At 45.2% G+C, this 24,941-nt stretch overlaps 1 protein-coding gene across 2 annotated transcripts in view; it reads right to left on the bottom strand.

Moving 5' to 3' along the window:
• The window catches only part of nectin1 (nectin cell adhesion molecule 1), a 349,415-nt gene extending 336,991 nt beyond the window's left edge, over nucleotides 1-12,424 (bottom strand). The window contains exon 1 of one of the 2 annotated variants that reach the window (XM_033049953.1): nucleotides 12,009-12,424. In XM_033049953.1, the coding sequence (XP_032905844.1) occupies nucleotides 12,009-12,078 (70 nt within the window). In that variant the 5' untranslated portion in view covers nucleotides 12,079-12,424. The remainder of the gene's footprint in view (nucleotides 1-12,008) is intronic. The other variant, XM_033049952.1, reaches the window with a different exon arrangement.
• Nucleotides 12,425-24,941: the final 12,517 nt, after the last annotated feature.

Here is a 24,941-nt window from a genome sequence, read left to right as displayed (position 1 = left end):
GTGTAGAGTTGAGGGTCTTTCAGCTCCACATATGATGAAAAACCATGGTCAGGACAAGCAATTGAACATGGGCCTCCACTACACCTCACTGAGCTTCTACCAAACAATACCCACAAGATATTAAAAAGCTTACACCACTGCATATTTTTCCCTGATATTTTGTGCCCCATCTATTATCGCTCCTGTCCACATTAAGGGGCTGTCTCACCTGGGCAACCTAATTGGCGAGTTTAGAAGAGTTTGAAAAAAAATGAAGACCTCCTTCGACTATGTTGAAGACCAGCTTCGGCTAACTTCGGGAAAATTGGACACCGAATAGTGGAGAGTGAAGACGACCTCCTTCGACTATAATGAAGACTATCTACGACTACCTTCAACTACCCTCGATGACCTACGACTAACATGCCGACCTACTACGACCATGATCACATTGAATGGCGGTGCTAGCTCGAAGGGCCGAATGGCCTACTCCTGCACCTATTGTCTATTGACCTACTACGACTAAACCTACGAGTAAAAAAAAGTATCTATTTCTTCCATGGCAACTTTTTTCACTCGCGGGCATTTTTCAACATGTTGAATAATACGCCGCGACCTAGCTGAGGTCTCGAGTACGCGGAGACCACTCTTCGAGCATGGAGGAGAGTTACAAAGACCTCCTAGGACCTCGTGTCGACCATGCTGCGAGTACGAGTCTAGGGCAAACTCGCCAGAACCCGCGGATTAGGTCGCCCAAGTGGGACCGCCCGTTAAATCTGACACGGTGATTCCATCTCCTGCCACGGAGAATACTTTGCTGCCTCAGTTTTGTCTTTCTCAGCGCCTTCACTCCAACTAATTTTTCTGCTTTCAAAACTGACCTACATTTTCCTACTTATCAAGTATGCATTTACAAATAAAGAAAAAGTATTCCTTGGCTGCAAGGAAACAACTTTCATTCTGGTGAACTGCAAATTGCCCGAAACCAAAATCTTTAATAAAGTCCAATTATTTTTTGGAACCAACAAACACATTGGATACATAAACTTCAGATCTATTTCCATTTGCAATTCACTGCCATAACCAACATTCACTATTCGGATTGCAGCCCAAAATTCAACGTTAATGATATTTATGATTCTATATCAACCAGATGCTTGTCTCTATTGTGATTAAGTAATTAATCTGCAATGTCAAATCAGTCCAATAAAAGCAATCTGTACCTTATTCAAAGGAGTGCTGCAGCTATTTTCTTCTCCATAACGATACGCATTTTAATAATTAAGCATCTTCAATCAAATTACCCGGTTCAGAGGGGCTAACTTTAATGAATAATATAGCACTTTCTGCATTACTTACTATGAAGCAAGACACAAGCAGAGTGAGACTGCTTTAGACAATTTTCATTATATGATTAGGACTCTTACAATTCTGCCTTGGGGACCTGGTGCATCAAATGGACCTTTAATTGCGCAGCAGTTTCTAAAGCAATTTATTAAAGCACCAGGCTTGCAGTTTACCTTCTCCGAAGCTGGCACAGAGGAGTGCCATAACGCATGCTGCCCATTCCAGCTCCTGTTAAGGTACTGATGGCAGGTTCACTGCAGCCTTGAGTAAATACCGACATGGGTAAACACTTCACAAGTTCATAAGTTGTAGGAGCAGGATTAAGGGCCTGTCTCACTTTTACGACTTTTTTTACTTGCAGACATTTTCATCATGCTAGAAAAAACGCCCCGACCTACTTGATGCCACAAGTACCTACGACTAGCATTACGGCCTGCTACGTCCTTCCTACGACCTCCTATGACCTCGTGACGACCATGCGGTGAGTACGAGTCAAGGGCAAACTCCGCAGAGGTCGTGAAAGTGGGACAGGCCCTTTAGTCTATTTAGTCTATTCGCCTGCTCTGCAATTCATTCATGGCTGATCTATCTCTCCCTCTCAACCTCATTCTCCTGCCTTCTCCCCAAAACCCCCGACACCCGTACTAACCAAGAATCTCTCAGTCTCCACCTTAAACATACCCATTAATGGCCTCCACAGCCTTCCGTGGCAATTAATTCCACAGATTCACCTCCCTCTGACTACAGAAATTCCTCATCATCTCTTATCTAATAATTGGTGACATGTGAAGGCGAGCATCAAAAAGCCAGCTGCGTACGGATACCAGTGACTACTGCAAGTAATCTGCAGGAAGGTAATCAGACAACAATCCTCGAGTGGGGATCAGACCTGCTCAGTGAGGTGGAGTGGAGGTACATGCTCAATTAATTGCTCGTCTCAACAATGCTTTTTCATTATATGTGGAGCTGAGCAAATGGGGAGAACTCCTACTGCCTGGAGCAAGGCCCTCGACCCTCTACCCGTGACCCCTCATTTCAGTGACTGTACCCCTGGAGGATGAGAGAAGCAGAGTCCCTGTTGAGACGTAGGGGACACTGCAAGATGTCTGCCCGTTCCAGTATTCCCACAGCACCCCTGGGCGAATTGTAATGACGACATCTGGATTTGAAGAACCTCCAAGATGCATTCCAACTGAAGGCCAGGACACCATTAGGGGCAAAGGCTTTGAGAATTGGGCCAAGAGCAGGCATTGGAATGATCATTAATAGGGCACCATTCTATTTCCCTGCTGCGGTTCATTAACTTTGCAATACACAGTGATCAGGACTCTCAGTAAACCAGCCTCTACTGAGCGAGCCGACTTCCATTGCAAATAATCCAAAAAAGCAAAGCCCTCTTGGGTAAATTAGGCTGGCCATTAAACCCAATTATTGTTAAACGCAGAGATGATAGACAAGAATAAATTGCTCTGACTTTGACGTCAACTCTAAGATTAGTAAAAGCATCTTACGTCAGGAGTTACAGATCAGATTTGACACCAACCCAGAGGCAATACCCTATCTTCATCCACCCTGTCCAACCAGAAGACAAGCCTACAAGAGATGGATAACTCATGAAGACTGGCCACTATCTCCAAATTCCTTCAAAAGGCAATCCATTTTCTTGTTTCAATCTGTCGTCTCCCCAAGGTAACTCGAGGTTACAGGATAACAGGAGGAGACCCGTTAATGACCATTCCAATCTAATTTCACCACTTCCTATTAGCGACTAAATTGAGAAATCAGCTGCCTGTCCCGCACTGCACACTTGCAGATAATGAGGCCTTCAATCCATCAATGCAGCCACAGGGACGCATCCAGGACGCAGCAACAGCTGGAGTTACTGAAGCAAGATATCATATTTGGCAAAAATCAGGAACAACTGCATCAGTCGAATGAAAACAATTCCAACAAAACTCTCGAAGTCTGTAAAAAAAGGTTTGCTGTTCTACGACAGTAGGAACATCCGACAGATAGATGTGCTCCCTGGCTGCATGTACCACTCACCCTCTTTCACCCCCCCCCCCTCTCAGGCAAGAGGTTCAGAAGTGGGAAAACACATACCTCCAGATTCAGGGACAGTTTCTTCCCAGCTGTTATCGGGCAACTGAACCGTCCTCTCACCAACTAGAGCGGTCCTGACCTACCATCTACCTCATTGAAGACCCTCGGACTATCTTTAATGAGGCTCTACCTTACACTAAACGTTCAAGAAAGAACTGCAGATGCTGGAAAAATCAAAGGTAGACAAAATTGCTGGAGAAACTCAGCGGGTGAAGCAGCATCTATGGAGCGAAGGAATAGGTGACGTTTTGGGTCGAGACACTTCCCAGCTCTCCCACAGCCTACTGTCTTCACCTCTTCCTTTCTTCTTCCCGCTCCACCCCCCACCGACCTCCACATCAGTCTGAAGAAGGGTCTCGACCCAAAACGTCACCTATTCGTTTGCTCCATAGATGCTGCCTCACCCACCGAGTTCCTCCAGCATTGTCTAAAATCCACATACATAATAATAATGGATGGGATTTATATAGCACATACACCATAGAAGAGCAGAGCCTCAAGGCAGCAAGTACCTTCATTTGAACTCTCAGATTCAAGTCAGTCCTAAGTGAGGCATCACTTTTCCCTCAACTTCCTATGATGTTGACTTATTCCTTGATTCCTAATAATTTTCCAGGCAATCCTCAAAGACCCAAATTATTTCTGGTGCTGGCAATTGGAAACATAACTAAAACATGCTGGAAGAACCCAGGTCAGGCAGTGGAAAGAGCAACAGTCAACGTTGTGCGTCTACTAGACTTTATCTTGCACTGAACGTTATTTGTGTTATTCCGTTTATCTTGTATCCGTACACTGTGGATGGCATGATTGTAATCTTGTATTGCTTTTCCGCCGACTGGTTAGCACACAAAAGCTTTTCACTGTACCTCAGTACACGTGACAATAAACCAAACCTTTGCCTGTACATCAGTCCACATCAGGCCCTGCACTGGAGGAGAGGGAAGTGATGTCAGTCTTGTGTCACACAACCTCTAACAGAGAGACGGGGATTTGTTTTCATGCTTCCAAACATGGTTCACCCGGGAGATGATAACATTCCCCACGCCTCGATGGAGCTCAGTCATTTGCTGTCCTGGCTGCTTGTTTACACGCCACTTCCTCTCAATAAACTGCACTAATTGGAATGATGCAGTGCCTGAGAGGCTCAGTGTTTTCTAGTGGTACAATGACCGTTTCCCCAAAGGATAACACATAGCGAAGGTTGGTACAACGCTACAATCTGAAATAGAAAGTCATAGCACTAGAAGAGTTCGGGGAGGGATCAGGCAGGGGATATTGGGAGAAGACAGTTTCCAAAATATCTTCCAAATGCTTTGTCTATGAACGCTACTATTTTAACACATTGGAAAACATGGATACATCTGCAGACGTATCCTTGAACATTCCGATAAGGATTCTGGAACAAGGAGCTCAATTGAACTGGAGACTTAGATTATGAAATCAATGGCCCAGATAATAACGCAACAGAGGCTTTAAATATGCAATTTAAATAGCTTGGGAATATAAATCTGTGCCTCGATACAAACTACAAGTGATAACAAAAATTTACAATTATATAACATTTTGCACAACCTTTGGCCACTTACCAACTCTCGATGTCCTTTTGAATTGAGCCACTGTTTCAAAATGGGGAAACAGCCAATTTATTCACAACACCATATAAAGTAAAGTAATAATCATCGGGTTTGCATGCGACACTGACTCAAGAATAAAAACACACACCAGAAGATACAAGGGCAGAATTAGGACATTCAGCCCATCGAGTCCACTCCACCATACTTTTCCCTCTCAACTCCATTCTCCCGCCTGCTCCCCGTTACGTTAAACACCCTTACTAACCAAAAAACCTATCAATCTCCGTTTTAAAATACCCAATGACTTGGCCTTCACAGCCATCCATGGCAATGAATTCCACAGATTCACCACTCGCTGGTAAAGAAATTCCTCCTCATCTCCACCTCCATTCACCAGCGTTCAAGCCACATAGATGCACACATACATCTTGACCAGTTTGGATTTGCTCTCGTGGAACAGCAAGTTCAAGGGCCCAACCACATCTTCAGGGCAACTGTGCCCTCAACACTACAGGTTACCCAATCTCGTACTACCACAGCTTGGCTCTACAACTATAAGAGTGTCAATGTATTATCTGAACGTTGCCACCAGGCGACTTACGAAGGTTTCTTCACATGCAGGGCTCAACCCAAAATGTAGACCACCCACGCTGCCAGGATAATTACTTCGGTAAATTTCATACCAGGAAGCAAATAGCAGCAAGCACCTTCGAGAGATCTCAGCTGTGCTGTGCTGTGCTGTGCTGTGCTGTGGAAGAAGGAAAGATACCCCCAGCCTTCTGACCACTCATTACTGCTTTAATCAACTGTGGATACACCAACTCCAAATGGGGCCTGGACCAGGATTAACTATTAATGAACCACACAATCAGTGAGCCAATGCTGATTAACAACCTCTGTAGTACATGCAGTTAACTGAAGTATTCATTAGACTAATCAATCACACCTGGTCTACAAGTTGTCCTCATCAATGATGAGACAAGACAGGTGTGGGAGGAGAGGAAGAGTACATGACCACCACTTACACTAATGGGACCCCCGAACATTCTGGGTGTGTCAAATTAGGGAGGGGTGTCAGGAAAGTCATGCATAACAGGACAACAAAACTGAAGAGGCAAAGGGAAAAATGCCAAAGCAAAAAAATGTTGAAAGCCTGACTGAGAATGGTTCATTAGGTCAAGTGATAGGAGCAGAATTAGGCCATTCGGCCCATCAAACCAACCATGGCTGATCTTTCTCTCCCTCTCAACCCCCATTCTCCTGCCTTCTCCCCATAATCCCTGACACCTGTACCAATCAAGCATCCATCTATCTCCACCTTAAAAATATCCATAGACTTGGCCCTCTATGTCCACAGCCCTCTCTGTCAACGAATCCTACAGATTCACCACCCTCTGTCCCCCTTGGGATTATTGGAAGGAGAGGGTAGAGGGACAGCCCAGTCATCAGTCCACTCACAGGCCTCCGAAAGACTTCCACTTTACAGATGGTTAGGGCACCAGAAGACCAAATGGCATAAAGAGCTTCCTAAAGGCAGTCCTGATGTTGAAAGTGACAGTGCCCATAATAAATAGATGAAGCCTTTGGGCCCGTAAAAAAAAAACAAGCGTCTAAATTGGCTGTTAATAAAAAGGACATTTTAAGAACATGTTTGAAAAGTCTACTCTCAGACATTTTTATGCTTCGATTAATATTTGTAAATGCTTAAACCCCTGTCCCACTGTACGAGTTCATTCAAAGAGTTCTCCCGAGTTTGCCCTGATTTGAACTCGGAGATTTACGGTAATGGCCGCTCGTCGGTACTCGGGGCTCTCGTGGACATTTTTCAACATGTTGAAAAATCTTCACGTGTCTTCCCGAGTACCTGCCGTTAGCGAGTCTTCCCGAGTACCTGCTGTTAGCGTTACGAGCCGCTAAGAGACGTCCCCGAGCTCCGACGTACCCGCTACGTTCATTCTCCATGCTTCCCACGAGTTTGATTTTTTTTTAAACTTGGGAGAGCTCTTGGAATGAACTCGTACCGTGGGACAGGGCCATTAGAAGTATTTTATCTGTTCAGTGAGCGGCAACTCGTTAAACAAGAGATTGTTTATAAAATGAGGATATGAAAAAAATATTGAAAATATAAAAAACTACAAATCAACAGCTAGTGGCTCCCTTAAAACAAAGTGTAAAGAGCTCGAATCTATCATTCCCAAGTTCAAAAGTGCTGCAAAGGGTCACACTCTGAAATTTACAAGATATAATTCCGACATGTTAAAGCCTCTCAATCCAGAGGCCATTAATCTAAATTCAATGATTGCAATCCAGCAGTATTTCGTAACGGGGGTTCTAGTTTCTAATGTTTGCAGAGCCCACAATCTATCCACAGGCCTGGCAGATTGAATTCTACTGTTACATGTCAACACAGGCTTGATCAGTGAAGAGTGATAGCTGGTGAAGGTAAACTACAGGCAGTGAGAAATGGACAACGACACACCCAGATCATAGTTAGATATACTTAATCTTCCCATTTTAAGCACATCCAAAATACACCTTTTTTGGTCCATGTTACATCCACAAAACTGGGCCTACAACAATCATTTTATCAAACAAACAAATATAGGTGAACACTTTTTCTCACAGAGAGTGGTGAGTCTGTGGAATTCTCTGCCCCAGAGGGTGGTGGAGGCCGGTTCTCTGGATACGTTCAAGGTAGAGCTAGATAGGGCTCTTAAAGACAGGGGAGTCAGGGGATATGGTGAGAAGGCAGGAACGGGGTACTGTTTGGGGATGATCAGCCATGATCACATTGAATGCCGGTGCTGGCTCGAAGGGCCGAATGGCCTACTCCTGCACCTATTGTCTATTGTGTCGATGATGCATTGCCAATCATGTTGAGGTAGTAGACATGTTCTTCGTGCATTCTGAGCTACATCACCTTTCCAGAGATAAAACAATTTTCTAAGATCAGATACAATTTCCATCTTTTTACAAACGCACATACCACGCACTCAGCTACTTGGCATCCATACACAAGACATCCGGATGGAATATTAATCTCCTCATCACACCAGATGACACAGGATGAGAAGCCAGCTCAGTTGGGACATCAACAAGGTGACTTCAATGAACGCCCCCACGTGTGACGACAGAAACTGTACCACAGCGACTGACTGAAGTAGCCAATTCTGCAACCACCGACCGTCAAACGTCACTGACTGACCGGAAAGACGTGATATGGAAGATGGCCGGACACGAGGAAGAAGAAGACTGGGGGGGAGGGGGGGCGGGAGAACAGGATTACCGAGTTGAAATCCTACGTCCTACAATAAATATCTAGGCCACCGTTGCAAAGTTGCTACTCTTCTCCTTGGCACTCGTCCCCCTTTCCCGCCCAATCTTCCCTCCCCCACCCACCCCTCCACCAATAAGCATGCAGTCGAAGAAAATGCAGCACTACAGATATTGTGGAAGCGATTCAGGTGAGTCATGCACGTCATGTATGTAAATAGAATAAATGTGCACTCATGTTGCCATGCTGCCTCCCGGATATGTGTCTGTTAACCAACCACACAGACTTCAATCGGTCGTTTACTTGTAAAGCCCTTGTGAACATTTTCACTTATACATATTAAAAAGCGGCGTACTGCTCTCAAATTAATCGATATTATCCAAACAGTTGGTGATTATTGCGCAAGGAGACTCTGTGGGAAACTCATTATTCACGATCGAGGCAGGGGGTGGCCCACAAAGGAAGAGAATGTGAGCTTCTGGAGAAGGGGGAGGATGCATAAATCAGGAGATCCTGTATGCCTGAACACGATCCTGTATGCCTACTCTGCTCTCTATCTTTAGAAGCAAACCCCCTTGATTGTTTAGCAGCTTAGTCATCAGGCAGCATCAATAGAAGGACGCTTCAACGCGCTTTGACGGTTGCTCACACATCCACCGCTGCCAGTTTTGTGGAGTTACCTTTTCCCTTTCTAGTCTTGGCACATGTTTTGAATTGCACCATGCAGTGCAAACCCTTCTCTCTGCACAATATCCACGCAGAATTACATCAACATTCATTTTATTGTCCTGTGTCCCAGATGGAATAATGACATTCTTACTCGCAGCAACACAACAGTATATGTAAACACAGTACACTGTAAACAATATCATAAACGTGAAAAAAACATCTGTATATATACGTACTGAACTTTTAATATATATATACATATATATACTGAACTTTTAATATGCACACATATACATACACACACATATACACACACACATACATAAATATATACACACGCACACACACGTATACACGCATATATACGCACGCACACATACATGCATATATACACACACACATACACATATATATGCACACATGTATACACACACACATATATGCACACATACATATGTGTGTGTGTGCGTGTGTATATTAAAAGTTCAGTATATAGATACACACACACACACACTGAATATATACACATATATTAAAAGTTCAATACATATATATATATATACACACACACACATATACATACATACACACATACTGAATATATATATATACATATATATATATGTACACACACATAATAAACAAACAAATAATAATAATGCAAAACAACAAAACCAATGCCCCAAGTCGATGAAATTCAGAGCTTATTGAAGGTTGGAGTGTTTAATAGCCTAATGGCTGCAGGGAAGAAGCTGCCCCTGAACCTGGGCATTAGTTTTCAGGTTCCTGTACCTTCTTCCGGATGTCAGTGGTGAGATGAGTGTGTGGCCAGGGTGGTGTGGGTCTGTGATGATGATGATGATGATGATGCTTAACCTGAACTATGTTCTCAGCACAGCAGAGTGCGCCCGAATTGTTGCCTCGTTCTCTCCGTCAACTGGCATGGGATTATCGAAACTTAATTGAATGTATACGTGGAACATACACATTTATTTCAGCGTGGCTTCCAAATAATCTCATTCCTCCCACTCACTCCCAGAGCAACGTGCCCAGTGAGCATTGGCAGCAAAACAATTGAACGTGATGGAGGAGGACGAAGGCTCTGGATAAATCACTCGCAGGCTGTCTGTAATTTGGTCTCAGAAATGTTACTGCTTATGTCAGTGGTTGTTTTGATGCCAACTACACAATCACATTCTCGGTGCACACCACCATAATGATAATGGTGCATTGCTCAGCGCAGGAATAAAAAAAATAAATGGAGTCCAACTCCAGAACCACTCAAAGCCCAAGGCAGTATAACAGAACCGAACTGATCACTTTTCAAAGAGTCAGAGAGACTGCCAATGCTAACGGCCTGTTACCCATTCACAACACAGGTTGTGATTGAGAGCTCAACAATTTTTAATGACACGTAAACAAAATACCAATAATCAAGACCGCTGCCAGACAAATAACAAAGAAAATCCAAACTCATTCACAACCAATGGAACATTTCACAGCTTGAACCACATCCAAGGCACTTCACCGATCCATTAAGTTGTACCTCGTGCATCAAGTGAGATATCAAACCAGAAAATTATTTCAAGCCTGTTAATAATATTAACTGGAAAAACTCAATACAAGATTTTAAAACTCAATCTGACAGATTAAAACTCAATCGGGGATATTTTAAAACATATGTATGAACATGTTTCGCTAACTCAAATCCTTAGATATAAAAAGGAGCATTCGCATGTTAATAGATTGATGCAATTAAACAATTGGCTTTTCAGAGATGGGATTCAATAGTTTGTAAATGTAGCAATGAGGCATAAAACATCAATAGAGGGTTTCATTTATACTGCCTTCAACGGGAATCAGAGTACTGTAAGCTTTGAGCCAGAGAACACAGGCACTCCAGATCAGACAGAAATGTCTGTCAAAGCTCTGGGATCTGACATGAAAGGCACTAAACAATTGACTTTGGCAAGGAACATTATTGGGAGATGTGTCAGGGAGGAAGGGGGAGAAGAGAGCCCAGTTGCAACTTAAAAAATGGAAAGACCAGGGGTGCAGAAAACAGATGGAAAAAATGAGTGAAGGGGAAAGGGGGGGGGGGGGGGGGGGGGTGGTGCTTGAAAATTGTGGGTCACAGTCGCTGGGGCTGGAGGAATGCATCAGAATTGCTCCTGCCTTTTCTCCGGGGTAACCTCGTTCGATTTCAAGTCATGGATTCTAAGCTAATGACACATTAGCACAGGGACAAAATAAATTATGTGGTCGTACACGCCCCACGGAACCGACTGATCCTTTGCATTGACACAAAACCCCTCCCCAGCCTTCCCACCCCTGCTGGGTCTCAACATAACATAGCAGAGGATTCCAATGGCTGGGAAACAAACGTTCGGCTCAGAGAACGCAGTCAGAGACTGGCCACATAAAACAGTGTGTGTGGACTGGGGAGACATTTAAAGACCACCTCACCAGCCTCCGGCCCCAGCTTGCAACTGCACTGAATATTTGTATGGAATTGGGTGTATCATTTTTGAGTGTTAGTCAAAGGGCTCGACACACAGTTTGCAAACGTATCAAAGCGAGACATAATTATTTCTGTGACATGACTCATCGCTGTTTGAAGATAACTATGGGAGGACCATTTCAGATTTTTTTTTTCTGTTGCAATTCACATTTTCACCCTTTAATAAATCGAGTCAGCATCTTGGCTGATCTATTAAAAAAAATAACTGCGAGCAAACTGCTACAAGAGAAGGATTCTGATTAAAGTGCGGCTGGAGGTGGATGCAGCGTTGGTTGTAGATCTACCCAAGTGATAAGACTTCAAATAATGCCCCAACTCTCAGTTCCCTCTCCCCCTCTATCTCTCCCCCTCTATCTCTCCCCCCCTATCTCTCCCCCCCTCCCTCCCTCTCCCCCTCTCCCTCCCTCTCCTCCTCCCTCCCTCTCCCCATCCAGCCACCCCTCCTTTCTCCAGCCTCGGCTAGTTTCTCTATATCTCAGTCCCCCCTCTCTCCTTATTTAAACGGCAGGACGTGTTGCATCCCGCCCTCTCCGGTTCTTACCTGGTAGGATAGCGGCGAGCAGCAGGAATCGCGCCGCGCTGCGGGGACACAATCCCGGGTTGATCCTCATGTTGATGCGGAGCGTGGATCCAGCGAGCCCGGCGCTCACTCACACTCGCACTCGCTCTCTCTCTGTCTGTCTCCACGACCCGGTACAACGCTCTCACACAGAGAGACAGAGAGCAGCCGCCCCCGAGTGTCTCTACCCCCCTACCCCCCGGGAGGCCGAGTCTCTCCGCCGGCTGCAGACGCCGATCAGCCCGGCTCTGGGTCTGGGTCCGGGCGCTGCGGCTCCAACACTGGGGCTGTCCCACTGTAGACGCGCTCCGCCTGCGATGCGATGCGCTCCTTCTCCCTTCTCCCTCCTCTCTCCTCCCTCCCCTCTTCTCTCCCTCTCTCCTCCCTCTCCCTCTCCCGCTCGCCTCCGCAAAACTGGCAGCGACCTCCCTCCCTCCCTCCTCCTCCTTCTCCGCAGTCAATCACAGGCAGCGCCGGCCCCGGCGAGGCGGAGCGATGTGCCGGGCTGATGTCAGGGGCCGGGGGAGGGAGGAACGACTGGCCACAGATGTGGGAGGTTCAACAGGGAGGAGATTACACAGAAGCCGGGCTGCATCTGCGAACATCAGTCGGAAGAAGGGTCTCCCGACCCCCTAAAACGTCGCCCATTCCTTCTCCCCAGAGATGCTGCCTGGCCCCGCTGAGTTACTCCAGCATTTTGTGTCTATCTCGGGTTATACACAGAGCAGGAGGGAGAAGGAGAAGCGCCACATGATCCGATGGGAAGAAGGACTCGCTTCTCCAGGTCCCCAAAGCACATCTGCGGCTTTTTGAAGTACTTCTGAACCGCAGCCCTTGTTCCGGGAAACATTACAGTCCAGTATGATCAGTAAATCCACCCCCCTCCAAAAATAACAACACTTAGATGTAAAGCACTCGGATCAAGGATTAAGTGGATTCACTGGCACCGTTTTGGAACGAGAGCTTGACAATTATCCCCCTTGTGTCGGAAGGAACTGTCTGAAGAAGGGTCATAGAAACATAGAAAATAGGTGCAGGAGTAGGCCATTCGGCCCTTCGAGCCAGCACCGCCATTCAATGTGATCATGGCTGCGACCAGAAACGTCACCCGTTCCTTCTCCCCAGAGATGCTGCCGGTCCCGCTGAGTTACTCCAGCATTTTGTGAAATTATCTCCCGTTGTTCTGCTCAAATATTTATCCCACAAACAAGCATTTAGTTTTTTTAAAGTCCAAAATGTTGCTTGTGTTCTTGCTCTGCATACACCACTTGCTACATGGGGTTCCTGGAGGAACTCCAGATGCTGGTTTACACCTAATTATAAGATAGATACCCCAAAAAGCTGGAGTAACTCAACAGGTCAGGCAGCATCTCTGGAAAAAGGGAATAGGTGATATTTTGGGTCGAGACCCTTCTTCAACTTGGTCCATAGAAACATAGAAAATTCGTCCCTTCGAGCCAGCACCGCCATTCAATGTGATCATGGCTGATCGTCCAAAATCAGTACCCCGTTCCAGCTTTCCCCCCATATCCCTAGATTCCCTTAGCCCTAAGAGCTAAATCTAACTCTCTCCCATTTTACAACGGTGGCAATACTGATGGTAGCGGTGGAATAGTTGTAACACAATTTGGAGTGTAATCATAGTGAGCGTAAAGGTATTATATATGGATTTAAACCATTCTTTCATTGTTACCAGATACTATTTTCCAGTCAGTGACAAAGGTATAGCCTTCGCCATTAGGAATCAACAGGCTTCCAAGTGTGGATCCATATTGCCTCAACATCAATTACTGTAGGAGCTGTAACCTGAAAGGGGTCTATGGCGCCCAGCCATGGAAAAGCCATCGTAAGCTCATAAGTCCTAGGAGCAGAATTAGGCCATTCAGCCCATCAGGTCTACTCTGCCATTCAATCATGGCTGATCTATCTTTCCCTCTCAACCCCCATTTTCCTGCCTTCTCCCCATAACCCCAGACACTAATCAAGAATCTGTCAATCTCCGCCTTAAAAATGTCCATTGACTTGGCCTCCACAGCCGTCTGTGGCAATGAATTCCACAGATTCGCCGCCCTCTGTCTGAAGAAATTCCTCCTCGTCTCATTTCTAAAGGTGCGTCCAGTTGAATGAGGATTGGCAAATTTTCACGTTTTATTTGTTCAGTCAGAAAGGTTGTTCACCAGTAATTATGGCTTGGTACTCCATCAAAAACGCACAATCCCCATTCAACTGGTACTTACAGTACTTTTCTTGCAGTGGGAATAGAATTGAATAATTAAAGTTTTTGTTAGATCACCGACAATAATTATAATTGATTATAATGGAGAAGACTGCAGCAACACAATCTGTGAAGGATAAAAGTATCAGACAGCAACCATTAGCAAATTAATGTCCACATAAATGTTTCAACGCACTGTGTGCAAACTCCGGATGCTTCAGTCCAATTTCCTTTTCATGGATATAATTATTTCATCTCTGGACCACATTTCAAATTCCAGGTATGCTGTCCATCTCAAAATGGTGCTGCTAGATATTTTACATTCACAAAAGATAACACCTCAAGATTCCTTTGGTGCCGACCTTACATCTGTACTTGTAATTTTCTCGATGTGATCCCATAATCTTCTGATTCAGAGGAGAGTGCTGCCAGCTTAAACCCCAGTACGAGTTCATTCCAAGAGTTCTCCCGAGTTTGCCCTGATTCGAACTCGGAGATTTACGGTAATGGCCACTCGTCGGTACTCGGGGTTCTCGTGGACATTTTTCATCATGTTGAAAAATCTTTACGGGTCTTCCCGTGCTTACCTGCCGTTCGCGAGTCTTCCCGAGTACCTGCCGTTAGCGCTAAGAGACGTCCCCGAGCTCCGACGTACCCGCTACGTTCATTCTCCGTGCTTACCACGAGTTTGATTTTTTTTAAACTCGGGAGAGCACTTGGAAAGAACTCGTACCATGGGACAGGGCTTTAAGACATGGACAAAGTAAGAAAAGAGAGAAGCACACAAGAAACCTTCACTTCCTTACCGAATCCCATCATTTTATAAAAAAATATTTCACATGACATGGGAGGTTTAAGTCCATGCTGAATATCAGAGTGGTCCCATCAATCCTATTGCCCCCCCACATTTGTCTCTGCCACCTGTTCTCTCACATACACACCCAACAACTCTCACCAACTTCTACAGATGCGCCGTAGAAAGCATCTTTATCGGGATGCATCAAAGCCTGCTTTGGGAGCAGCCTCAACATCCAAGACCATCACACAAACCAGCCTCCCTTCCATTGACTCCATCTGCCTTGGCAAGGCAGCTCGCAATATCACGGACCAATCCCACCCCTGTCACTCTCTCTTCTCCCCTCTCCCTTCAAGCAAAAGCTATAGAAGTCTGAAAATACACACTCCAGATTCTGAGGCAATTTCTTCCCAACTATTGTCAGGCAACTGAACGGTCCTCCCACCGGCTAGAGTGCGGTCCTGACCTCCCATCTACCTCATTGGAGACATTTGTACTATCTTTAACCTCTCACCCTGGCCACAAACTCTTTGAATCACTTCCCTCTGGAAGGCGACTCCGGATTGTCAAAGCTGCCACAGCCAGACATAAAAACAGTTTTTATCCACGAGTAGTTGCTCTACTCAACAGCCAAAAATCTGTAGCCTCCCTTTGATCTGGTAGTTTGTTGGTTCACATGCTTGATCAATGGTGTTTTATCATTAATGTTTTATTATTATTATTATTAATGTTTGGTGTTTTCTGAGTCATTCGTAGCTGTCACTGGATGTCATGTAGTTACTTGTCGGCGGAGCACCAAGGCAAATTCCTTGTATGTGAATACTTGGCCAATAAACTTACTTACTTACTTATTTACTTACTTACTTAATCTGACTTCAATGCTATATATTTGGACAACATGCTGTACCCTTTATCTGTGCTTGATTCATGTGCAGTCTTTTCTTTGACTGGGTAGTATACTAACAAAAGTTTTTTACTGTACCTCAGTACACATGACAATAATAAACAAACCATTCACATGAACACTCCTAAATCTCACACCAGCCAGCCCCACCGTGGGATATTTGAAAGGCCAATTAACCTAACAGCAGCATGTCATGAAGTCTGAAGAAGGATCTCGACCCGAAACGTCACCCATTCTTTCTCTTCGGAGATGCTGCCTGTCCCTCAGAGTTACTCCAGTATTTTGTGTCTATCTTTGGTGCAAACCAGCATCTGCAGTTCCTTCCTGCACAAGTCATGAAGAATTTGGAGAAAACCAGATCACTGTGACCACAGGGAAAACGTGCAAACTCCACATAGACAACACTAGAAGGCAGATTTAAACGCAGGTAACGGGAGCTGGGAGACATCTCCACTACCTGCCGCACCACCAGCACCATATTGTAAACACAAAAGTATTTTTGAAGTGCGGCTTGTGGTTAAAATGTAGAAGATAATATTATTACTCAAGTTATTTTAGTGCAGCACCTGGTGAATACTACATTATTGAAGGTGCTAACTTTCTAATAAGGTATTAATTCAGGGCACTATTTATTGCTGGGTGGATGCAGAAACACTGAGGAAGATTAACAGCCTATTTATCTTATTTTGCCATTTATGAGACTTTGCTGTGTATAAACTGCCTGCTATATTTACCTGCAAAAACAAATGACCCGTAGTCTAAGAATAATTCATTTGGGGACATCCTGAAGACATGAAAGATTGTAAATAAATGCAAGCAGTTTTTCTTTCTTTCGTCCACGAGTGCTTTAGCACCCCAGCCAATGGCACGTGATGCTCTCACTGATTAATGGCATCACTGTGCAATCTCAATACCACGAACATAAAAGAAAACTCTGGGCTTCGGAAGAAGAGGGAGGCTTTTCATGGTATCCATGGAGAATATTTGGTTGAGAAATTTTAAAAAGAAAGACCTGCAGATGCCTAATAATTTTCACAGCAGTCCAATGCATTTTACAGCCAAGAAAACAATTTTTAAAATCAAAGCTATGGATGTAATTTAGGAAACAGTGCTGCCAATGTGTGCATGATAAGGTCCACAAACGGCAATGTAACAATCACTTGATGATCAGCATCCATGAGTTTGACGAGGGTGAAATATTGACCAGTAGGCAGTGGGCAGATATCCCAGATCTTCTTTAAACCAGAATCAATGGACTGAATGGCCTTCTTCTGTGCAAGAAGATATAAACAGAGAAACATAGCAAATAGGTGCAGGAGTAGGCCATTCGCCCCTTCGAGCCAGCACCGCCATTCAATATGATCATGGCTGATCATCTAAAATCCGCACCCCGGTCCTGCTTTCTACCCATATCCCTTGTCCTAGGAGCTCTATCTAACTCTCTCTTGAAAACATCCAGTGAATTGGCTTCCACTGCCTCCTGCGGCAGAGAATTCCACAGATCCACAGCTCTCTGGCTGAAAAAGTATTTCCTCATCTCAGTCCTAAATGGCCTACCCCTTATTCTTAAACTGTGACCCCCCCTGGTTCTAGAATCCCCCAACATCGGGAATATTTTTCCTGCATCTATCCTGTCCAATCCCTGAAGAATTTTACATGTTTCTATAAGATACCCTCTCATCCTTCTAAATTCCAACGAATATAAGCCCAGCCAATCCATTCTTTCATCAAAAGATGTATGAAATATGAAATTGCATGAAGAGATCTTTACCACTTGATGGAGAAAGTGGTATCTCATATTAATATCTAATTTAAAAGAATGTCATCTTCAGTTGTTGGATTGAGTCTTGAATTTTCAGTCTCAGAAGTGAGACCGCTACTAGTTGAGCCACAGCCCAAAGCTAACCCTGCTCACTCACTATCTGTGTCCACATCTAAACATCATAGCTTGGGAATACATCGCATTAAGTATATTGCGCGGCAATTTTAACATATTATCTAACTTTTAGTGGATTTCAGAAAGAAGGCTCAGTGTGTTAACTCTGACAAGGAATACGAACAAGGCATTTCAGGCAACTGAATTATCCTACCACAACCAGAGAGCAGTGCTGAACTACTGTCCACCTCTGATTCTTGACTGGGCTTTGCTGACTTAATCTTGCACTAAATCTTATTCCCTTATCATGTATCTATACACTGTAAATGGATTGATTGTAATCATGTGTTTAAGAAGGAACTGCAGATGCTGGAAAATCGAAGGTAGACAAAAGTGCTGGAGAAACTCAGCGGGTGCAGCAGCATCCATGGAGCGAAGGAAATAGGCGACGTTTCGGGCCGAAACCCTTCTTCAGACATCATGTATTGTCTTTCTGCCGACTGGTTAGCACGCAACAAAAAGCTTTTCACTGTACCTCGGTACACGTGACAATAAACTAAACTGAAGTCAAGAATCAACAATCAGGAGTGTTTTATTGTCATACATCCCAGATAGAACAATAACATGGCTGATGTTGACCTCGGGGTCAACATCAGCCACGACCTGACCTGGACCGTCAACACCACGGCGACGGCCAAGAAAGGACTTCAAAGGCTTCACTTCCTGAGGTGCTTGAAGAGGGCACGTCTCCCACAACAGCTGCTGGTGAGCTTCTACAGGTCAGCCATTGAGTCAGTTCTTACATACTGCATCACAGTATGGTACTCTGGCTGTACCGCAGAGAACAGGAAAGCTCTCCAACGCGTCATCAAGACTGCTGAGAGGATCACTGGCACCCAGCTCCCCAGTCTGGAGGACATCTACCAGACCCGCTGCATCCGGAGGGTCAAGGGCATCATTAGAGACAGCACACACCCTGGACACTGTCTCTTCACCCTCCTGCCCTCAGGAAGACGATACAGGACACTGAGCGCCCGCACGACAAGACTGAAAAACAGCTTCTACCATAGAGCTGTGACACTACTGAACTCTATCCCCCTCCCACATTGATCCCCCCCCTCTCTCTCACACACCCGCCAATACTCCTGTATGTTTATGGTTATAGTTAAATTTTTTAATAGTTCTTTTTTTTAAATTGTATTTTTATACTTATATTCCTGTGCAGCTGGAGGACTGCTCCAACAGAATTTTGTTGTCTTGTACAATGACAATAAAGATTATCTTATCTTATCTAACATTCTTACAATTTGATTTTGCTTTAAGATTTAACCTGCTGTAAAGTCCAGTAAAGTTTGATTAAAGATAATACGAGGATCTCCAATGAGGTAGATAGTAGTTCTGGACTGCTCTCTAGTTGTTGGTAGGATGGGTCAGTTGCCTGATAACAGCTGGGAAGGAACTGTTTAAACGCTTGAAATACCAGGTCAGACAGCTTGATGTTCCATTAGGAGAGTTATAACGGCACTAGATTGTGCATCATGAAGTTAAATGGGCTATTCTGACTTTTCTAAATTGGCACTGAAATATAATAAAACATCTGAAGTGCAAGCTTGACGTGAATACGTACGTTTATATCAATAATCAGGGAAGATAAGGCTGAGATCAGAGAAGGATATTAGGTTGGGATGATTAGGTAGTGTTCTGAGTGGACTATCTTTAATCGAACTTTACTGGACTTTACCTTGCACTAAACATTATTCCCTTTATCCTGTATCTGTACACTGTGGAGGGCTCGATTGTAATCATGTATTGTCTTTCCGCCGACTGGTTAGCATGCAACTAAAAGCTTTTCACTGTACCTCGGTACACAGGGACAATAAACTAAACTGATCAAGTGGAACTATCAGGGAAATCGAGCTGACTTGGGTAAAGTCCTCAGCCAGATCAGCACGGAAGGGTCTAACTCAACCCCTGGCAGTCACAGTTGCACAGCGGTAGAGTTGCTGCCTTACAGCGAATGCAGTGCTGGAGACTCCGCTTCGATCACGACTACGGGTGCTGTCTGTAAGGAGTTTGAACGTTCTCCCCGTGACCGTCTGGGTTTTCTCCCAGATCTTCGGTTCCCTCCTGCACTCCAAAGACGTACAGGTTTGTAGGTTAGTTGACTTGGTAAATGTAAAAATCATCCCTAGTGAGTGCAGGATAGTGTTAATGTGCGGGGATCACTGTCCGGCGCGGACTCGGTGGGCCAAAGGGCCTGTTTCCTTGCTGTATCTCGAAACTAAACTAAACTAAACCAAACCTGAGTCTGAATGTTTTATCAAAATATACACCTTGACCTGAACCACATTTATGGCAGGCAGCCAAGTCCTCGGATGAACTGGGCAAAAAAATGACCTCTCACTAAGAGATACTATCTCTTAATATTCAATCTCACTGATATTCAATTTAAAATGACCCTAAAGTACTGGGCAAAAGGAAGGGAGAAGTTGCTATTTGTATTGGGTTGTCCAGATATTGGAGGCTTTCTTAGATGAGGCAATACTGTTGGCACAGCAGGTTAAATCTTAAGGCAAAATCAAATTGAAAGAAATGGATTGTTCTATCTGATTGGGTTGTAATATAGTATCTGAACAAACTTTCAGTACTCACCAGCAAAACTTTCAAAAACTTTGTAAGACTTGGAAATATTGTTAAGGGTTCTCCTAAAGGGCAATTAAAGGATCAGTACAATTAAGAGAGTGCCAATTTCAGGAACATCACAGAATGTCTCTGAGTGTTCAGATATCAGAAGAATATCTAAGAGGGCAGAAAGCAAATCCTAAGATGCAATCTCATTAGTTACATCAAAAGCCAAGAAAGTTACAATTAAATTAAGTAAAATTGAAGAAGAAAAACAGGGTCAAATATTGAGGGAGTGGAAGGAAAATTTAGAGCAGACATTCCAAACTTTGTTAATGCAGGATAGGTGCTTGAAATACCAGCTCGATGTTACATTAGGGCAGCATGGTGGAACAGCAGTAGAGTTACTGCCTTACAGCACCAGCGACCTGGGTTCGATCCCGACTGTGGGTGCTGTCTGTGTGGAGTTTGCACGTTCTCTCCATGACCACTTGGGCTTTCCCCGAGTGCTCCAGTTTCCTCCCACACTCCAAAGACGTACAGGGTTGAAGGTTAATTGGCTTTGGTAAAGATTGTAAATTGTCCCTAGTGTGTAGGATAGTGCTGGTGTACGGAGATCGCTGGATGGCACTGGCTCGGTGGGCCGAAGGGCCTGTTTCCGCACTGTATCTCTAAACTGAGCTAACGAGGAGAGTTATGATGGCACAAGATTATGCATCATGGGTCAAATGGGTTATTCTGGCATCTCTATATTGGCACTGAAATACAATTGAACAAAATATGCATTATATCTTCAATAAAACATGCTCTGCCAATTGGCTAATGTGAGAAGTTTGATTAGTGCACATATGCATTAAGAAAAATAAAAAGCCCATTATAGAAATAAATAACTTGTTTTTAAATTCATGATCTCAACTCAACCCCAGGCACAATCCAGCCAACTAATGTCTGAAGAAGGGTTTCGTCCCGAAACGTTGGCTGTTTCCTTCGCTCCATTGATGCTGCTGCACCCGCTGAGTTTCTCCAGCACTTTTGTCTACCAGCCAACTAATTACTGATACGGTAACCGCCGATCCCAGGGAATCGTAAATGAGTCAGACGATCAGTTTACTGTCGTTTAAGAAGGAATTGCAGATGCTGGAAAAATCGAAGGTAGACAAAAATGCTGGATAAACTCAGCGGATGGGGCAGCATCTATGGAGCGAAGGAATAGGCGACGTTTTGGGTCGAGACCCTTCGAAGTTTCTCCAACATTTTTGTCTACTTTAGTATCGTTGGCACCTGTGGTTTGGGTCAAGTGCCAGTCAAGATACCAACAACGTTTACTCCCATATAAATACTGATGACAGTATCTGGGTGGCACGGTGGCACAGCGGTAGAGTTGCTGCCTTACAGCGCCAGACACCCAAGTCCGATCCTGACCACGGGTGCTTGTCTGTACGGAGTTTGTACGTTCTCCCCGCGACCTGTGTGGGTTTTCTCCAAAATCCTCGGTTTCCTCCCACACTCTAAAGACGTACAGGTTTGTAGGTTAATTGGCTTGGTGTAAATGTAAAATGAGTTCAAGGAAAGAGCGTTCACGTCGATCGCGGCCCTGTTTCCACCAATCTTTCCACCACCACGCACAAGAAGCACAAGAAGCGACAAGACAGACACCATTGTATGCAGATGTCGAGAAATGTGTTCAGCTCTGTGTGTGGACTCGATATGAATTGTGTATAAGGTGGTGTTAAGGGCCTGTTCCACCTTCACGACCTAATTCATGACCTTTTTTACCCGTGGACATTTTTCATCAGGCTAGAAAAACGCCCCGACCTACTTGATGCCACGAGTACTTACGACAAGCATCACGGCCTGCTATGACCTACAGACGACCTCCTACGACCTCGTGACAACCATGCTGTGAGTATGAGTCACGGGCAAACTTGGCAGAGGTCGTGAAAGTGAGTCAGGCCCTTAACACCATTAGTAATAATGAATTTTTAATTCTCAATATTTAAGTAACTCACCTACAAACAACCCTCCCCCCCCCCCCCCCCCCTCCCTCCTCCCCCCTCTCCCACATTTTCTTCTCACTTCCCCATGCCTGACGTGGATTCACATTCATTTCTCTCTTTCCAACCATCCCCTTCCACCTGTATTCCTTTTTCTGGCTTCATAGCTCGCCCACCTTCTACCCATAACTCGCCTTTCATCTCTGGCCTTTGTCCAACCATCTGTCGATGTAAAGCTCCCCTCACCTGTATCCACATATGACTTGCCGGGCTTTGTCCTGGCCCCAGCTGCCTTCCAGCTTCCTCTCCCCTCCCCACCACAGTCAGTCTGAGGGAGTAACCCGACCCAAACTGTCACCTGTACATGTTGTGCAGAGATGCTGCCTGACCCGCTGAGTTACTCCAGCACTGTGTGCCTTTTGTTAGTTTTAACTATCACCCAGATCAGGGATATGTTCAGCGAAAATCATGTGTGACCAATTAGATAGAGTTATTTGACAAGATACCAGATAGAAGATGAAGGCAATAGCAATTGATGGGGTCAATCCAGAAGTCTTTCAAAAAAATGCCACACAACAAGCTTATCAGCAAAGCATAAAATGATTGTCTGAAGAAGGGTCTCGACCCGAGACGTCACCCATTCCTTCTCTCCAGAGATGCTGCCTGTCCCGCTGAGTTACTCCAGCATTTTGTATCTACCATAGGATTGTGGTGACTGCTTGCTTCTTGGACTAGAGCAAGGGTTCCCAACCTGGGGTAAATTTGCCCCCAGGTGGGTACATTTCGCCTACCCAGGGGGTAAATTTGTTTTTTTTCTCATTGACTGCCTGTGTTTGGTTCAGGTATACCGGTATCTGTTCATCATTAGTTGTTCATAAATAAGTGAAATAACATTGTTATGTGCTATTAATCTGGATTAATGTGCTATTAATCTGGATTTTAATTTATGTATTGTGTTTTTAAATATATATAATTTATGGTGCTTTTATAAGTGACTAGACCAAGTGCAGACCCGTTGGGTCTGTTTCCCCAATGGCGTTTGCGGGGGGGGGGGGGGGGCGCTGAGGCATCACACTCACATTAACCACCCCCCAAACACACAGGTGGGGGGGGGTGAGAAGAGGGAGAGGAGAGGAGGAGGAGGAAACGGGACAGATTTGGGAGGGAAAGGAGAGCGGGGTAGGGGGTGAGAGAGGGGGATGGGGAGAGAGATGTGGGTGAGGGGGGGGGGGGGATGGGGAGGGAGGGGAGGAGGGAGGGAAGGGGAGAGGGGTGGGGGGAGAGAGGGGAAAGAGTGGGGAGGGAGAGTGGAGGGGGAAGGGGGGAGAGAAGTGAAGTGGAAGAGAGGGAGGAGAGAGGGATGGGGAGGGGAGAGAGATGTGGGGGGGAGGGATGGGGACGGAGAGGAGGAGGGAGGGGTAAGAGTGAGGAGGGAGGGGGAGAGAGGTGGCGGGAGAGGGGGGAAAGAGTGGGGAGGGATAGTGAGAGGGGGGAGAGGTGGAAGAGTGGGGAGGGTCAGAGGGAAGGGGTGGGGGGGGAGAGGGGAGGGAGGGGGAAGGGAGGGGGAGAGAGAGGGGTGGGGGAGGGAAAGGGGTGGGGTGAGGGAGAGAAGTGGAAGAGTGGGGAGGGAGGGGTAGGGGGAGGGGTGGAAGAGGGACAGAGGGGTAGGAGGATGGGGGCGGGGGGAGAGAGGGAAGGGGATAGGGTAGAGAGTGAAGGGGGGTGGGGGAGAGAGGGATGGGTGGGAGAGGGAGGGGGTGAGAAGAGGGAAACAGAAACATAGAAATGAGGTGCAGGAGTAGGCCATTCGGCCCTTCGAGCCTGCACCTCCAGTCAATATGATCATAGCTGATCATCCAACTCAGTATCCTGTACCTGCCTTCTCTCCACACCCCCTGATCCCTTTAGCCACAAGGGCCACATCTAACTCCCTCTTAAATATAGCCAATGAATTCCAGAGATTCACCACTCTCTGTGTGAAAAATGTTTTTCTCATCTCGGTCCTAGAAGATTTCCCCCTTATCCTTAAACTGTGACCCCTTGTTCTGGACTTCCCCAACATCGGTTTCTATAAGAACCCCCCTCAATCTTCTAAAATCTAGCGAGTACAAGCCAAGTCTATCCAGTCTTTCTTCATATGAAAGTCCTGACATCTCAGGAATCAGTCTGGTGAACCTTCTCTGTACTCCCTCTATGGCAAGAATGTCTTTGAGCATTGGGCATTGTGACATCACACAATGGAACGAATCAAAAGGAAGAAAGGCAGCCGGACGGACGGACGGACGGCAGGCGGCAGCCACAGACTTTTATATGATAGATAGATAGATAGATAGATAGATAGATAGATAGATAGATAGATAGATAGATAGATAGATAGATAGATAGATAGATAGATAGATAGATAGACTAAGATTTTATATGTACTTTATGATATTTAATATGCAATGCATTTTTTTAATGTAATGTTGCCCCTTGTCTGGACCTCGAGTCCGTAATGAAGTTTATTAT

The sequence above is a fragment of the Amblyraja radiata genome, chromosome 33 (genome assembly GCF_010909765.2).
Source record: "Amblyraja radiata isolate CabotCenter1 chromosome 33, sAmbRad1.1.pri, whole genome shotgun sequence".
Lineage (NCBI taxonomy): Eukaryota > Metazoa > Chordata > Chondrichthyes > Rajiformes > Rajidae > Amblyraja > Amblyraja radiata.
Note: the sequence above shows the minus strand (reverse complement) of the source record. Positions and strands in the feature narration are given on the sequence as shown.